This window comes from Choloepus didactylus, chromosome 2 (assembly GCF_015220235.1).
Source record: "Choloepus didactylus isolate mChoDid1 chromosome 2, mChoDid1.pri, whole genome shotgun sequence".
Taxonomy (NCBI): domain Eukaryota; kingdom Metazoa; phylum Chordata; class Mammalia; order Pilosa; family Megalonychidae; genus Choloepus; species Choloepus didactylus.
This window is the reverse complement of record NC_051308.1, coordinates 131,011,709-131,030,528: the sequence shown is the minus strand read 5'-3', so window position 1 is coordinate 131,030,528 and position 18,820 is coordinate 131,011,709. Positions and strand designations below refer to the sequence as shown.

The 18,820-nt window shown below is 38.4% G+C and overlaps 1 protein-coding gene across 2 annotated transcripts in view; it reads left to right on the top strand.

Moving 5' to 3' along the window:
* AHCYL1 (adenosylhomocysteinase like 1) overlaps positions 1 to 18,820 on the top strand; it is a 45,132-nt gene that overhangs the window by 12,098 nt on the left and 14,214 nt on the right. For both annotated transcript variants that reach the window (XM_037826441.1, XM_037826442.1), the window contains exon 2: positions 18,577 to 18,688. In XM_037826441.1, coding sequence (XP_037682369.1) covers positions 18,577 to 18,688 — 112 coding nt within the window. The remainder of the gene's footprint in view (positions 1 to 18,576; positions 18,689 to 18,820) is intronic.

Genomic DNA, 18,820 nt, shown 5'->3' with positions numbered 1-18,820 from the left:
AAAATAACCATCAATTTTCCCAGATAACCCCCCCCCCCCAAAATGGTCAATTGTAACCATAACAAATTAAAAATCTCCTTGTATAAATAAATATAGACAGAATTTTTAAATTGCTTTGGATGCAGTAGAAAATTCTGGGGGCATTTTCTTTGTCCAGTGAAGTGGTAAGGATTAGATTGTCCATGCATTCTTCTTTTCCCCACTCCATGCCCAAAAGACAGTGAAAGTATGTGCCATAGTGGAACTTCAAAATATTCCATTTATTTTTGTCTGCATCATTTCACTTCCTCCCAAATCAATCTAAATTTTGGAACTGAAAGAATTCTTTTCCTTCCTCAAAGCTCACACATGTTCATCTGTTATTGGAAGCTCCCAAAGCTTTAATGCAATAGTAGACTGTAAACTGACCTCTTGAAAATACAGGGGCAAGCTGGTGTTTCCCCAGCCTATTCCAAGAGAAGGAAAGTAGTATTGGGCTTGCAGTTGTTTTTTGTTTTGTTTTGTTTTGCTTTGCTTTTAATCTCAGTGTTGGTGGCACATTGCCTTGAGCAAGTCACTTAACCCCCACCCCCATTCTGTTTTCTCATCTGTGAAGTGTAGATGCAGCATTCCAAAATACTTTGAAAATATAAGCCCTCTGTAAAGAAATCTCAACCACAGGCCGCTAATGTTAAACCAGAAAACTGGATAGTCATAGAAATCTAGGCATTCAGGAGCTTGGTGTAAGTGTGGATTTCATCCTTCTTCTCTAATCAGTTTTAGGTTAAAATCCTAATCTAGTGCTCTCAGGTGATTTTACCAGTGAGGCTTGTTACGTGTATTTTCCAAGGTTTAAACAAAAGTGGTTTGAAAAATATTTAGATTAGTGATGGTGTAGTAGTGTTTATTGATACATTTTCCTATATAAAATTTGATTTTGACTTTTGGTTTGTCATACCACCTGAAGCAAGAGAGCTTTATCTTTATGTTTCTCTTTACTTTACTTGTTAGAAAATGTCTGTTCAGAAAGTTGTAGATCAGGAAAACCCAAATTTCTGTATTCTGGTTGGGAGGGAGAGAAGGTGGTGGTGGTGGGTGCTGTAATCATTCTAGGGCAATAGGTAGTCCTTATTTTTAAATAGCCCGAGACGAGTGGCAGCCAACAGTTCCTCAATCAGCTAGTTTCTTACGGGCCATTTAAAGTCATGATTTTATATTGAGACTTTTCTCTAAAATTGAGCATATACATCTTAAGTTAGAAAGCCAAGAAAGATAGCACATATTGCCTCTCTGGAATGAAAAGTACAATTATATTTTTAAGATTGTTTAGTATGAGGATTAGCTTTGATAGATTGCTGTCCATGTATTGGGTCTCTAGTCTCTCCTTTTAGAGGCTTAGTGTTTTTTATTTTGTTTTTAAGCACTGTGGCAACTGAAGCCAGCTGCAGCTAATCTTTAAAGGGGTTTCACCTTGTCCTTTGAACTTGAAAATACAGTTTCAGATTCTGAAAGTTCCCATTGACCCACCCAAGCTTGAAATAATGCCAATTACTACATAGCTACTATTTAACACTAGGTCCTCAAAGTCAGACTAATTTTATTTAATGTTGAGTTTTGATGGCTTTTCCTTCCCTTGAGCCTGTACTTTATGGTAAGCAGTGGATAGTGACTAAAACACTGATGTGATTTCTGTCTCCTTAACCTTTGTTGAGTGTTAGCCTGGGTTTCAAAAAGCTGACCTGCATAGACTCAACTCCCACTTAATGGGAGCTGCTTATAGTTCTTCTGCCAACCATGTACTACTTGGCAAGGACTTCCAGGTCTTTTACCTCTGGTTAAACATAGCCTAGCCTTCCCAAATGCTAATCTGACTCACAGCTGGGATTCACTCACTCAAGCAGTATGTGAAGAGTGATTGATTTGTAATGTGTAATTGGCTTTCAGTCTCACTTAAGCTGATCATCTAGAGCAAGGAAGGGAGAATTGTTCTTACACATCTCCAATCTTTTTCCTTCTTGGTAGGCTAAGAAATTACACAGATGGCCTTTTCTCGGTCTATGGCAGGCTCAGTTTGGTAGGCTAAGAAATTACACAGATGACCTTTTCTCAGTCTATGGCAGGCTCAGTTTGTCCACCTCTCTGAATGCCAGGGACACCATCATCCTTCTTGAACTGTCTACTGATCACTTGCTTTCTGAGCTAACTTTTCTACCCATGGAAATTCATTTGAGGAAAACAGATTTGGCTGTTTGTAAGCTGTTGGCAAGTTTTCTCTGTATTAAAAAAAAAAAATCCCAGCTATACATTGCAGTAGGGTTTGCCAGTTGAACTTCTTGTGGACTTCATTTTAAAAATCAGGATTGGTCTTAGAGAAGATGGAGAATGAAATTAAGGCTAATGATTTTTAATTACAAACATATAAGGTAAACACAGTAATCTGCCTCAGTCTTTCCCCACAATCAAATGTTGATTTTTATATGCTTTAAGAACCAAAGTGATTTCCAAATGAAAAAAAAAAAAAAAAACAAGGTACAGAATATTTTAGCATGCTACTTTTTTAAGTAAGAAAGAAGGGAAAATATAAATACATATTTGCTTTTTGTTGTTTTCCAAAAAGGAGCATGGGAAGGATAAATCAGAACTCAATGAAAATGAGGAGTGGGGAGCCGAGTGGTGGGGATAGGAATGGAAATGAGACCTTTCTGAGTATACTTTAACTTTTGAGATTTGTAAATGTTTTGTATGTCAAAAACTAAATTAAGTCAAAGGAAAATAAAGGAAACTTTAAAATTTCTTAAAAAACAGAAACAAATGAACCTAGCTATACATCAAATTGATTGCACTATCACACAGAAAATAATAGTTGGACAATACATCTTTTTTGAAATATAAGCTAAAGACAAAAAGAACTGCACTGAAATTTTAAAATTCTCTTAGTAGATTATTGTTGGTAGTAATATTAGTCTTGCAATTTTGAAACTACTTTATCATATTGTAGAATAAAGCAAATAATTAAATATATTAGTTATTAGACCAATATTTTAAATATAAGAGAAAAGAGATACAAATAAAATTTTAAAAAGTTAAAAAATAAAAACCATGATAATGTTAAATTTGAAATGGAAATATCAGTATGAATGCTGGTTAGAACAAAAAGATTTATTTCTCTCCACTAAAAACTAGAACTAATGGCACCTCTAGTAGCAGTTGGCACACCGTACACCAGTATTAGTTTCTAAATATCATTTCCCACTAAAAGGGCTTCTAGGAGAAATGACTTATTCCAGGTCTGGAGCAAAGTAAGAACAAGGTGAGTCTGGTGTATCTTCTTATGTCAGAAAGGAAGGAAGCATTTAAAGACTAGTTGGGTCAGGTCAAAGGGACAGAAGAGCTGGCTTGAAGGAAGCTCCCACTGGCCAAATTTGAGACAATTTGAGCATTCAGTGCCCTCAATGTGTAACTGATTGTAGCATATTGAATAAATAAAAATATGAATGATAAAAAAAAAAAGAAAAAAGAGAAAGGGAGAGCAAGAAGGAAAACCCTTCTTTACAGAAAAATGCCAGCTATTTGTGGAAGGAATGATAGGGGGAAAAATCGTGATTTATAATCCTCCCCTGCTCAGTATAAATGGTTCAGGCAAGGATTATTAATGGTTGCTAAACCCGCTAGGGAGCAGGATATTCACATGATGACAGGTATCACCCCACAAAGTAACCTTCATTTGCAAAGGAGAAAATGTATCTGTTAAAGGAGAAGTATGAAGGTAGTCACTTTAACCAACAGTTCAAATTTAGCATCACTAATAGAGGAACAACCCTGACATGATGTGCCTCCAGATGTGATACAAGGTGGATTACACAACATCACCTATGAGATATTCTTGCCCAAATGTTTTCTAATCAAGCCTCAAAACTGAACTTCCAGTTAACAGGAAGAAAATCTGAAAATTTCAGAATATGGGAAATTCTATTAAACAACTGGCCTGGACTTTTCAAAGAAAAGTCACTATCACGAGGGGGGAAGAAAGGAGGGCACTGTTCCAGGTTAGCAGAGACTACAGTGACCTAACAACCAAATATATTTAGGGACCCTTGATTTTAACCTGGGTTGGAAGGTGGGGGTAGGGAGAACTATTGGGATGAGGTATTCTTGGGGAAATTGGTGAAATATTGTTATTGTGGTTCTGTAGGAGAATATCTTTGTTCTTAGAAGATGGCATTCTGAAAAATTTATGAATGAATTTTCATGATTTTTTTTTTTTTTTGGAGCCATTCAGAAGTATGTGTGTGTTTGTGTAGATTATAGAGAGAAAGCAAGCTAATATGGAAAATGGAAAGATCCAGTCTAGGTGGAGAGTATACAGGTGTTCATTATACTGTCCTTTTAACTTTTTTGTGTGTGGAAAATGATCATAATAAAGTTGGAAAACTAAATAAAATAGAAAGTGCAGCAGTGTTAGGGGGTGGGAAACTTCGGTATGTCACTGAAGTCATGGGTGTGAGCACCTTGATTTCCTCAGCCACCTGTACTAATTTTTATTTTTTAAATCTAGAGTTGATAAAAGAAAACAGTTGGTCTGTTCTGATATACTACTGGGATTGGGATTGAGGATGTTAGGTATGACAGGCCAGGCAACTGGACAGGTAGATCACTAAATAGGCCTAGAAACATACTCCAGATGTGTGTTACAGTCTGTTGTAAATTGTAGTTTTAAAACGATTAGGAAGCCCCGCTCTGCCCTACTTTTGTTGTCATTTTTTTTACCTCTTAATTTTACCTCTAGTTGGCAGTTGGAGACCAGATCACTCATTTTCGCTAGAGCATTTTATGAGATAATAGAAAGCCAGTGAAGTGTGGTGTCTTGTACGAAGACATCTTCTTAAGGGTAAAACTCTGCTGCTTGGCAGAGTTTTTCAAGCTCGATGTTCCTCACCATTTAAGTGACTCAGCCATGTGGGGCCTGGTGTTGCCTCATCCCTTCCTCCCACCAGCATTGATGTAAGATCAAGTTGAGTACCATTTTGAAAGGAGTGTTTCTTCCTACTGCAGTTGGATTCTAGCAGTATGTATGTGTTATGTCCTGTTACTGTTGAGACACAGATGTGTGGAGTCGGGGAGGGACGTGTGTGCTATGATTAGTCAGAAACTTAGGCCCCAACTGGGAGACAGAACTTAAAAATCTTGAGACAGGGAAGGGAAGGAGAGCAGAGAGTAGCCAAAACCTGATGAGTCTCAGAAGATTGGCTTTCTGTAGTAGGGAATGAAAGAAGTGACTTAAAAGTGGCTGTGGATTTGACTCTGTGGCCTGAGATTCATTCACTGAGATTTCTGTTGGGTGCATCTGAGGCGCATCATATTGGGAAGGAGATGCCATTCTTCTTTGGGAAAACTTTTACCTGACTGAAGTGAAATATATTCAGACCTGCATATTTTATGTACCAAGAAGTTGGTGTTTATTGGTAACTATTTCTTTGGATTCACCTGAAATGGGAACCGGACTGATCACTGGTGTCAGGAAAAGATGTTTCACCTGTTTAGGTTGGCAGCCATACTCTCTTCCTTTCCTCTAAAAAAGAGTGGGTGAGAGTAGAATTTGTAGAAGAAAGAGTAAATTAGCCAGAAGATGTGTGAAATAGGGATTAGGAAAGATGTGGTAGGAATCCTGGAAGGTGTTCTAGCGCACTGTTTAGTAATTGACCTTGTTAAAATTTCTGGCTTCTGATAGTCACTTTTTTACTCAGTTGCTAAGTGTAGATTGAAAAAATATGCTTATGCTGAACATAATTTCTAAACAGAAAAAATCTGCACATGCAATATGCTAGAGAAAACAATGGGACAGAATATGTAAAATTGGGAATGTCCCAGAAAATCAATCCTTCATAAAATCCTCAGCAGTAAGAAAGACTGATACCTCAACTCACTTCTAAGGTATGCATTCTTAATGATTTGTTTTCTTAATAATTGCTGTTTACCTTTGAGCCTAGTTCATTATCCTTAGGAGAAAACCTTTCTAAGGAAATTAAAAGCTGGTTAGAGGGAGAGGCGGGTCAAGATGGCAGACTGGTGAGCTGTATGTTTTAGTTACTTCTCCAGGAAAGTAGGTAGAAAGCCAGGAACTGCGTGGACTGGACACCACAGAGCAATCTGACTTTGGGCATACTTCATACAATACTCATGAAAACGTGGAACTGCTGAGATCAGTGAAATCTGTAAGTTTTTGTGGACAGGGGACCCGCGCCCCTCCCTGCCAGGCTCGGTCCCGTGGGAGGAGGGGCTGTCAGCTCTGGGAAGGAGAAGGCAGAACTGCAGTGGCAGCCCTTATCGGAAACTCATTCTGCTGATCCAAACTCCAACCGTAGATAGACGGAGACCAGACACCAGAGAATCTGAGAGCAGCCAGCCCAGCAGAGAGGAGACAGGCATAGAAAAAAAACAACACGAAAAACTCCAAAATAAAAGCGGAGGATTTTTGGAGTTCTGGTGAGCGTGGAAGGGGGAAGGGCAGAGCTCAGGCCCTAGCTCAGGCCCTAGCTCGGGCCCTGAGGCGCATATGCAAATCCCGAAGAAAAGCTGATCTCTCTGCCCTGTGGACCTTTCCTTAATGGCCCTGGTTGCTTTGTCTCTTAGCATTTCAATAACCCATTAGATCTCTGAGGAGGGCCCTTTTTTTAATCCTTTTTTCTTTTTCTAAAACAATTACTCTAAGAAGCCCAATACAGAAAGCTTCAAAGACCTGCAATTTGGGCAGGTCAAGTCAAGAGCAGAACTAGGAGAGCTCTGAGACAAAACGCAATAATCCAGTGGCTGAGAAAATTCACTAAACACCACAACTTCCCAAGAAAAGGGGGTGTCCGCTCACAGCCATCATCCTGGTGGACAGGAAACACTCCTGCCCATCGCCAGCCCCATAGCCCAGAACTGCCCCAGACAACCCAGTGTGACGGAAGTGCTTCAGATAACAGGCACACACCACAAAACTGGGCATGGACATTAGCCTTCCCTGCAACCTCAGCTGATTGTCCCAGAGTTGGGAAGGTAGAGCAGTGTGAATTAACAAAGCCCTATTCAGCCATCATTTCAGCAGACTGGGAGCCTCCCTACACAGCCCAGCAGCCCAGAACTGCCCTGGGGGGGCGGCACTCACCTGTGACATAGCACAGTCATCCCTCAACAGAGGACCAGGGGGTGCACGGCCTGGAAGAGGGGCCCACTTGCAAGTCTCAGGAGCCATACGCCAATACCAAGGACTTGTGGGTCAGTGGCAGAGACAAACTGTGGCAGGACTGAACTGAAGGATTAGACTATTGCAGCAGCTTTAAAACTCCAGGATCACCAGGGAGATTTGATTGTTAGAGCCACCCCCCTCCCTGACTGCCCAGAAACACGCCCCATATACAGGGCAGGCAACACCAACTACACATGCAAGCTTGGTTCACCAATTGGACCCCACAAGACTCACTCCGCCACTCACCAAAAAGGCTAAGCAGGGGAGAACTGGCTTGTGGAGAACAGGTGGCTCATGGACGCCACCTGCTGGTTAGTTAGAGAAAGTGTACTCCACGCAGCTGTAGATCTGATAAATTAGAGATAAGGACTTCAGTTGGTCTACAAATCCTAAAAGAACCCTATCAAGTTCAGCAAATGCCACGAGGCCAAAAACAACAGAAAATTATAAAGCATATGAAAAAACCAGACGATATGGATAACCCAAGCCCAAGCACCCAAATCAAAAGACCAGAAGAGACACAGCACCTAGAGCAGCTACTCAAAGAACTAAAGATGAACAATGAGACCATAGTACGGGAGACAAAGGAAATCAAGAAGACCCTAGAAGAGCATAAAGAAGACATTGCAAGACTAAATAAAAAAATGGATGATCTTATGGAAATTAAAGAAACTGTTGACCAAATTAAAAAGATTCTGGACACTCATAGTACAAGACTAGAGGAAGTTGAACAACGAATCAGTGACCTGGAAGATGACAGAATGGAAAATGAAAGCATAAAAGAAAGAATGGGGAAAAAAATTGAAAAAATCGAAATGGACCTCAGGGATATGATAGATAATATGAAACGTCCAAATATAAGACTCATTGGTGTCCCAGAAGGGGAAGAAAAGGGTAAAGGTCTAGGAAGAGTATTCAAAGAAATTGTTGGGGAAAACTTCCCAAATCTTCTAAACAACATAAATACACAAATCATAAATGCTCAGCGAACCCCAAATAGAATAAATCCAAATAAACCCACTCCGAGACATATACTGATCACACTGTCAAACACAGAAGAGAAGGAGCAAGTTCTGAAAGCAGCAAGAGAAAAGCAATTCACCACATACAAAGGAAACAGCATAAGACTAAGTAGTGACTACTCAGCAGCCACCATGGAGGCGAGAAGGCAGTGGCATGATATATTTAAAATTCTGAGTGAGAAAAATTTCCAGCCAAGAATACTTTATCCAGCAAAGCTCTCCTTCAAATTTGAGGGAGAGCTTAAATTTTTCACAGACAAACAAATGCTGAGAGAATTTGCTAACAAGAGACCTGCCCTACTGGAGATACTAAAGGGAGCCCTACAGACAGAGAAACAAAGACAGGACAGAGAGACTTGGAGAAAGGTTCAGTACTAAAGAGATTCGGTATGGGTACAATAAAGGATATTAATAGACAGGGGAAAAATATGACAAACATAAACCAAAGGATAAGATGGCTGATTCAAGAAATGCCTTCACGGTTATAACGTTGAATGTAAATGGATTAAACTCCCCAATTAAAAGATATAGATTCGCAGAATGGATCAAAAAAAATGAACCATCAATATGTTGCATACAAGAGACTCATCTTAGACATAGGGACACAAAGAAACTGAAAGTGAAAGGATGGAAAAAATATTTCATGCAAGCTACAGCCAAAAGAAAGCAGGTGTAGCAATATTAATCTCAGATAAAATAGACTTCAAATGCAGGGATGTTTTGAGAGACAAAGAAGGCCACTACATACTAATAAAAGGGGCAATTCAGCAAGAAGAAATAACAATCGTAAATGTCTATGCACCCAATCAAGGTGCCACAAAATACATGAGAGAAACACTGGCAAAACTAAAGGAAGCAATTGATGTTTCCACAATAATTGTGCGAGACTTCAACACATCACTCTCTCCTATAGATAGATCAACCAGACAGAAGACCAATAAGGAAATTGAAAACCTAAACAATCTGATAAATGAATTAGATTTAACAGACATATACAGGACATTACATCCCAAATCACCAGGATACACATACTTTTCTAGTGCTCATGGAACTTTCTCCAGAATAGATCATATGCTGGGACATAAAACAAGCCTCAATAAATTTAAAAAGATTGAAATTATTCAAAGCACATTCTCTGACCACAATGGAATACAATTAGAAGTCAATAACCATCAGAGACTTAGAAAATTCACAAATACCTGGAGGTTAAACAACACACTCCTAAACAATCAGTGGGTTAAAGAAGAAATAGCAAGAGAAATTGCTAAATATATAGAGACGAATGAAAATGAGAACACAACATACCAAAACCTATGGGATGCAGCAAAAGCAGTGCTAAGGGGGAAATTTATAGCACTAAACGCATATATTAAAAAGGAAGAAAGAGCCAAAATCAAAGAACTAATGGATCAACTGAAGAAGCTAGAAAATGAACAGCAAACCAATCCTAAACCAAGTACAAGAAAAGAAATAACAAGGATTAAAGCAGAAATAAATGACATAGAGAACAAAAAAACAGTAGAGAGGATAAATATCACCAAAAGTTGGTTCTTTGAGAAGATCAACAAGATTGACAAGCCCCTAGCTAGACTGACAAAATCAAAAAGAGAGAAGACCCATATAAACAAAATAATGAATGAAAAAGGTGACATAACTGCAGATCCTGAAGAAATTAAAAAAATTGTAAGAGGATACTATGAACAACTGTATAGCAACAAACTGGAGAATGTAGAGGAAATGGACAATTTCCTGGAAACATATGAACAACCTAGACTGACCAGAGAAGAAATAGAAGACCTCAACCAACCCATCACAAGCAAAGAGATCCAATCAGTCATCAAAAATCTTCCCACAAATAAATGCCCAGGGCCAGATGGCTTCACAGGGGAATTCTACCAAACTTTCCAGAAAGAACTGACACCAATCTTACTCAAACTCTTTCAAAACATTGAAGAAAATGGAACATTACCTAACTCATTTTATGAAGCTAACATCAATCTAATACCAAAACCAGGCAAAGATGCTACAAAAAAGGAAAACTACCGGCCAATCTCCCTAATGAATATAGATGCAAAAATCCTCAACAAAATACTTGTAAATCGAATCCAAAGACACATTAAAAAAATCATACACCATGACCAAGTGGGGTTTATTCCAGGCATGCAAGGATGGTTCAACATAAGAAAATCAATCAATGTATTACAACACATTAACAAGTCAAAAGGGAAAAATCAATTGATCATCTCAATAGATGCTGAAAAAGCATTTGACAAAATCCAACATCCATTTTTGATAAAAACACTTCAAAAGGTAGGAATTGAAGGAAACTTCCTCAACATGATAAAGAGCATATATGAAAAACCCACAGCCAGCATAGTACTCAATGGTGAGAGACTGAAAGCCTTCCCTCTAAGATCAGGAACAAGACAAGGATGCCCGCTGTCACCACTGTTATTTAACATTGTGCTGGAAGTGCTAGCCAGGGCAATCCGGCAAGACAAAGAAATAAAAGGCATCCAAATTGGAAAAGAAGAAGTAAAACTGTCATTGTTTGCAGATGATATGATCTTATATCTAGAAAACCCTGAGAAATCGACGATACAGCTACTAGAGCTAATAAACAAATTTAGCAAAGTAGCAGGATACAAGGTTAATGCACATAAGTCAGTAATGTTTCTATATGCTAGAAATGAACAAACTGAAGAGACACTCAAGAAAAAGATACCATTTTCAATAGCAACTAAAAAAATCAAGTACCTAGGAATAAACTTAACCAAAGATCTAAAAGACCTATACAAAGAAAACTACATAACTCTACTAAAAGAAATAGAAGGGGACCTTAAAAGATGGAAAAATATTCCATGTTCATGGATAGGAAGACTAAATGTCATTAAGATGTCAATTCTACCCAGACTCATCTACAGATTCAATGCAATCCCAATCAAAATTCCAACAACCTACTTTGCAGACTTGGAAAAGCTAGTTATCAAATTTATTTGGAAAGGGAAGATGCCTCAAATTGCTAAAGACACTCTAAAAAAGAAAAACCAAGTGGGAGGACTTACACTCCCTGACTTTGAAGCTTATTATAAAGCCACAGTTGCCAAAACAGCATGGTACTGGCACAAAGATAGACATATAGATCAATGGAATCAAATTGAGAATTCGGAGATAGACCCTCAGATCTATGGCCGACTGATCTTTGATAAGGCCCCCAAAGTCACTGAACTGAGTCATAATGGTCTTTTCAACAAATGGGGCTGGGAGAGTTGGATATCCATATCCAAAAGAATGAAAGAGGACCCCTACCTCACCCCCTACACAAAAATTAACTCAAAATGGACCAAAGATCTTAATATAAAAGAAAGTACCATAAAACTCCTAGAAGATAATGTAGGAAAACATCTTCAAGACCTTGTATTAGGCGGCCACTTCCTAGACTTTACACCCAAAGCACAAGCAACAAAAGAGAAAATAGATAAATGGGAACTCCTCAAGCTTAGAAGTTTCTGCACCTCAAAGGAATTTCTCAAAAAGGTAAAGAGGCAGCCAACTCAATGGGAAAAAATTTTTGGAAACCATGTATCTGACAAAAGACTGATATCTTGCATATATAAAGAAATCCTACAACTCAATGACAATAGTACAGTCGGCCCAATTATAAAATGGGCAAAAGATAGGAAAAGACAGTTCTCTGAAGAGGAAATACAAATGGCCAAGAAACACATGAAAAAATGTTCAGCTTCACTAGCTATTAGAGAGATGCAAATTAAGACCACAATGAGATACCATCTAACACCGGTTAGAATGGCTGCCATTAAACAAACAGGAAACTACAAATGCTGGAGGGGATGTGGAGAAATTGGAACTCTTATTCATTGTTGGTGGGACTGTATAATGGTTCAGCCACTCTGGAAGTCAGTCTGGCAGTTCCTTAGAAAACATTATTCACAATTGCCAAGAGATGGAAACAACCCAAATGTCCTTCAACAGATGAGTGGATAAATAAAATGTGGTATATACACACGATGGAATACTACGCGGCAGTAAGAAGGAATGATCTCGTGAAACATATGACAACATGGATGAACCTTGAAGACATAATGCCGAGCGAAATAAGCCAGGCACAAAAAGAGAAATATTATATGCTACCACTAATGTGAACTTTGAAAAATGTAAAACAAATGGTTTATAATGTAGAATGTAGGGGAACTAGCAATAGAGAGCAATTAAGGAAGGGGGAACAATAATCCAAGAAGAACAGATAAGCTATTTAACGTTCTGGGGATGCCCAGGAATGACTATGGTCTGTTAATTTCTGATGGATATAGTAGGAGCAAGTTCACAGAAATGTTGCTATATTAGGTAACTTTCTTGGGGTAAAGTAGGAACATGTTGGAAGTTAAGCAGTTATCTTAGGTTAGTTGTCTTTTTCTTACCCCCTTGTTATGGTCTCTTTGAAATGTTCTTTTATTGTATGTTTGTTTTCTTTTTAACTTTTTTTTTCATACAGTTGATTTAAAAAAGAAGGGAGTGTGATAATGAAGGTGTCAGGGATTGATTTATGACTGCGTGGTATGTGAAAAATGATGATTAAAAAAAAAAAAAAGACACTGTAACAAAAAAAAAAAAAAAAAAAAGAAGGGAAAGTTAAAAAAAAAAAAAAGAAAAGAAAAACAAGGAAAAAAAAGATGTAGTGCCCCCTTGAGGAGCCTGTGGAGAATGCAGGGGTATTCGCCTACCCCACCTCCATGGTTGCTAACATGACCACAGACATAGGGGACTGGTGGTTTGATGGGTTGAGCCCTCTACCACAGGTTTTACCCTTGGGAAGACGGTTGCTGCAAAGGAGAGGCTAGGCCTCCCTATGGTTGTGCCTAAGAGCCTCCTCCCGAATGCCTCTTTGTTGCTCAGATGTGGCCCTGTCTCTCTAGCTAAGCCAACTTGAAAGGTGAAATCACTGCCCTCCCCCCTACGTGGGATCAGACACCCAGGGGAGTGAATCTCCCTGGCAACGTGGAATACGACTCCCGGGGAGGAATGTAGACCTGGCATCGTGGGACGGAGAACATCTTCTTGACCAAAAGGGGGATGTGAAAGGAAATGAAATAAGCTTCAGTGGCAGAGAGATTCCAAAAGGAGCCGAGAGGTCACTCTGGTGGGCACTCTTATGCACACTTTAGACAACCCTTTTTAGGTTCTGAAGAATTGGGGTAGCTGGTGGTGGATACCTGAAACTATCAAACTACAACCCAGAACCCATGAATCTCGAAGACAGTTGTATAAAAATGTAGCTTATGAGGGGTGACAATGGGATTGGGAAAGCCATAAGGACCACACTCCACTTTGTCTAGTTTATGGATGGATGAGTAGAAAAATAGGGGAAGGAAACAAACAGACAAAGGTACCCAGTGTTCTTTTTTACTTCAATTGCTCTTTTTCACTCTAATTATTATTCTTGTTATTTTTGTGTGTGTGCTAATGAAGGTGTCAGGGATTGATTTGGGTGATGAATGTACCACTATGTAATGGTACTGTAAACAATCGAAAGTACGATTTGTTTTGTATGACTGCGTGGTATGTGAATATATCTCAATAAAATGAAGATTAAAAAAAAAAAAAAAGCTGGTTAGATAACTATGTGAAATAACAAATTTAATAAGGTGTCTAGTCTAACCTCTGATTTTTGAAAGCCTGAATTAAACCATATCCAGATAAAGCTGTAAAGACTACAGTACTAGTATATCCCTGATAGGGCAGTAAAATTCTACAACAAAGCAATTTATGTTATTACACTGTGGGACAAAGCATGTCTACATATTTTAAGGGACCGTATTTCCTTTCATAGATCTTTCCTGGAATAACTCTGGTACTAAAAGAATGTCCTGCACCTTAGGCATTGGGTATTGTTCTTATCACCATTCCTTGGCCATAGTGTCCTGGTGGAATTCTGGTGGCTTTTAATTCACTTTGATTCAGGAGCTATAAAAGGCAAAACTGGGTGGGATCAGGGAAGAAATTGTAACAACTATCTAGCATCTGAGGATATCAGCCATGTGTTTGTGGAAGTAAAAATCTTGGTTTATAATGGTAAAAAATATCCAGATCAACTAAATGAATAGTATATAACAATTTTTCTTCTCTTGCACTTAGAACTTTTTTTGGATTGCCCTGTAGTCTCTTTTTCTTGGTAAGTTCTGTACCACAGTTGTTTTGACTCACTCTGTCACCAGACTTACCACCAGTTGTTGGATGAACCCCAAATTGTTTCTTATGTAGCTTTTCTTTACCATTCTCAATATCACATGGAAGAGAGTCAGTCATTATACCAGCTAAGGTATTTGAAAAAGGTGCTTTAAAATGCTTAGCTTGTTTTACTGGCCCCGATATTTACTTGAGTTTTTAAGACATAGCGGGCAGAGAAGTGGAGTTATGTGTTCGGATGTGCTAATTGGAGAATGGGTCAATATGACCTTCTAGCTTTTTCTCAGATGTGATATTAGTTGAAGATGGAACTAATGTTCCAACTTGCAAGCTTGTTTAGTTGTGGGTTAGTGCATTCCCAAGCATAAAATAATTCTCTAACGTGACATATTTGACTTTAAGATACTTTTTGGACTTCAACCACCGTATCTCCTCCCTGCCCCCTTCCCTTCTTACATTGTATTTAGATGCCACATTCCTTATGGTTCTAGATTTGAAGAAACACTAAAGCACACCAATTAATACTGAATACCGATAGGAAGAAATGATGATGGAAAGTAATATAAACAACTTTGTAGTCATCTTTGGATTTTATTTTTACCTAAATTATCATATTTGGCTTTAAAGCAGTGAATCCAAACGAATTAGGAGGCTGTTACTGAGATCTGGTTTCACTAGGGAACAAAACTTGTGACATCCAAAAGTTGCTTTTGGCAGCAGTATCTATTTACAATGTGAAGGTGAACAAGACTCCAGGAGGTACTTCACCAAGGGGAAGTTGTGAAGACAACCAGTGGAGCTAGCAGGCCTTGAGGAAACTGGCAGAGCAGCTGCATTGCATAGCAGCTCTTGTGATGCAGGTTCTCTTCAGCATGTAGTTTGGGCTGGGAGAGAAGACACAGTTATCATGCATCTTTGTGTAGTTGGGCCACCTTATAAGCAGTGAGAATATGAAAGAGCTGCAAGAATAGACAGCCACTCATCCATGCCATGGCTTGAGTTAACATTCTGCCTGCATCAGATATGGACCATATTCATTTGAGAGATGGGGTGGTAGGGGCATTGTACTGATTAGTAAGCTACCTGCAAAATAGTCTAATATTTTTAGATGAGAAAGATTTTGCTAAGCTTTAGGCTACTGATGCGCTATGTTAATATGAGGTGGGATTGTGACTATTAATTCAGCTCTTAGGTTGCTGAAGAAACACATTTCTATCTTGCCATAGCTGCCTCTCTATTTTTATATTAAAAAACCTGCAAATGTTATTGCAGTTTCTCCTTTTCCCTCCTTCCCCTTCCCCTTAGGTAGGTGGTATCTGGGAACATGCCCAGAACCTTTTGAAAAAAGACCAAGAGGGAGGGAGTTCAACAGTCATGAGAGGAGAGCAGCTTCCAGATGGGCTGCCCATGCCAGCAACAGGGAGGCTAGTGGAGGAAGGACTGCCTCTGTAGAGTATTAAAAAGCATCGATGGTCTCTTAAGTGTCTATTTTTTCTTCTACCAAAATAACTGTATTGATGGTTGAAAGTCTCATTACTTGATCCTGGATTAATCTCTTTGGGAAAACTAGCTTTGCTGACTTCCAAAGTCATGTGAAAATGCAGTGGGAAATCCTATCTAGAAGGGCAAATGCTGACCTGTGGCCACCTCAGTATACTTTTGACATTTAAGCTATGTAAAGTTTCAGCATCTAAACTAAAAAAGCTGCTTTGGACTTACAAAGAATTTGATAATCAAGTGTTGGTGCAGTATATGTGGCTTAGCTTGAGTCTTTATTTTCTATATTTACTTATTATTGAAGCTTCAGTGATTTGATCTTAAAGAAGAGAAGATTTTGAAAGCTTCACTCATTGTACAAATATTTATTGAATGACTTCTCTGAGCAGGGCTCTGTGCTAGTTGCTGGGATATATAGCTCTTTTCCTTCCATGCCTTTAGGATCTGTCCTTAGACTTAGTAAAACAGGCTATGGACTCTGCCTCCTCATTTCACAAAATAGCCTAAAGAAAAAAACTTGCCCATTTGGATATTGCACCAGGGTGGGTTTTAAATAGAAGAACACGGATTTTTCTCTAGGGCCTGCTGTTCAAATAGTAGTATCCATGGCTATTACTGCATAGTTACTCTGCTTTCATTCTTTGAGTGAACCATGCTAGATAGAAAGTTGAAAATGCAAATCTGTGTTCCCCTTTATTACTGCTTCATTACCTGTGGATTCCCACTAATTCAGTTTTTGATTTGTTCATATTAGCTGCTTATGCCTACGCTGCATATTTAAGACTGATTCTTAGGCAACTAGTTGGTGCTGCCTTAGCTAGTGGGTGCATGTGACAGAGGAAGAGAAGGTATTGCAGCCATAACTAATGGGCGGTTTACTGTTCCTACCTTAAAGTGGCCACAGCCATGTTGCTAGGATGAGAGAGAGAAGATTTGCTAGCATTATAGAAGATTTTGATCTGTAATGGCTTACATTTCCAGAGATATTTGCTGAAGACTTATCTTAATGGATTCTCCATGGGAACCTTTTCAGATTTAGTCGAATTGTGATGATATAGAGGAGAATGTCAATTCAGGTTCTCATACCATCCTGTTTATTTCAGGGGGTGAAATTTATGTTATATTTTGAGGAGAACGTTTTTCAAAGTTTAAACAAGAGTTCGATTTTCATCTAATAGAAAAAAGTGTTTTTGTACACTTTAGAAACATCCATTTATTTATCTGTAAATAATATTAATTACAAGCCAGTCTTCCAAGTATCTTTCAAACAGTTCTCTAGTTCTGGTTTATTTCATTTAGGAAAGTTTTGTTTGTTTGTTCTTATTAAAGAAGTTGTAGGTTTACAGAAAAATCATGCAGAATACAGAGTTACTATATACACCCCCCCACACACACACACACGCACACAGAGTTTTCCCTGTTAATATTTTGCCTTTGTGTGGTAACTTTGTTACAATTGATGAAGTAGTAATATTATAATTATTCTAGAAACTATAGCCCATAGTTTACATTAGGGTTCATTGTTTGGGTTGAACAGTCCTATGGGTTTTTTTTTTATTATATATTTTTTATTCTAGTAACATATATACTACCTAAAATTTCCCCTTTTAACCACATTCATTACCGAAACTTCTCCCATCACCCCAAAGAGAAACTCTGTACCAATTAAGCATTAACTCCCCATTCCCTACCCCCACCACAGCTCCTGGTAAACTGTATTCTGGTTTCTGACTCTAGATTCTGAATTTGCTTTTTCTAATTATTTCCTATCAGTGAGATCATATAATATTTGTCCCTTTGTCTTATTTCACTCAACATGATGTCTTCACTGTTCAGTTATGTTGCCACGTGTATCAGAACTTCATTGCATTTAAGAAAGTTTTTAAACCAGAATTTACCATGTCATTATTTTCTCCTTTCTTCAAATTGGTCCTGTGAGGTTGGAATTTACTCTGATATATGTTTGTTTTTCCATTTCTCTTTCATCAGTATATTCTGGTATTTTAATTCTTTCCTGAGCATGAAAGGTCCTGGGAATCCTACACTGGTTTGAAGTGTAGGCATTTGTTTGGGCTTTGACTGTTGGCTCCCTGATGCCCATCATAATTTCTAGGCATCTCCTCATGATTCTTTCACAAAGCAAGACCATTGCGAGCTTCAGGATAAGAATGTGCTCCAAGAGAATATTCTGAAGAAAATGGAAGTACTACAAGATTGGTTTTTTGATAGAGTTGGGACTATAGAGTTGACATATTAATAAAGAGTTCATTTTAATATGTCAAGATTATAAGAGGAAAGAAAACTATGAAATGTGAGAATGAAGAATTGTGAAATTGGACAAATGCTAAAAGAAGTTAAATCTTAACACCTCTCCCCTCTCTCCCCCCCAAAAAAGTTACTGCTGAAACAATTGGGAACTGACAGTAATTGGCATTTTGGAAAGAATTAGATGGGAACTGACAGTAATTGGCATTTTGGAAAGAATTAGAGAGTAGCCTCTGTACTCTTTCATTTCTGGTGAAAGGGTTGCTTGCTTAATAGGAGCCATGTGGTAACATTTGCTTTTAGGAAAGACAATGTCTGACTTTAAAATGGAACATTTCATAGTCTTCCCTTGTTAGAAGTTTTCAACTTTTCTTCTTATAGCAAATCCAGTTTGCTGATGACATGCAAGAGTTCACCAAATTCCCCACGAAGACTGGCAGAAGATCTTTGTCTCGCTCCATCTCACAGTCCTCCACTGACAGCTACAGTTCAGGTAGGAGTGATCTTCATGTCTTTTCTTATCTCTTTTTCCCATTCCAGAACCTTGAGCTTGTTTACTACTAACTACTCTTCACTTATCTGAAATCTGAAAATACTTTGTGTCAGGACTGCCCATCTTTGTATT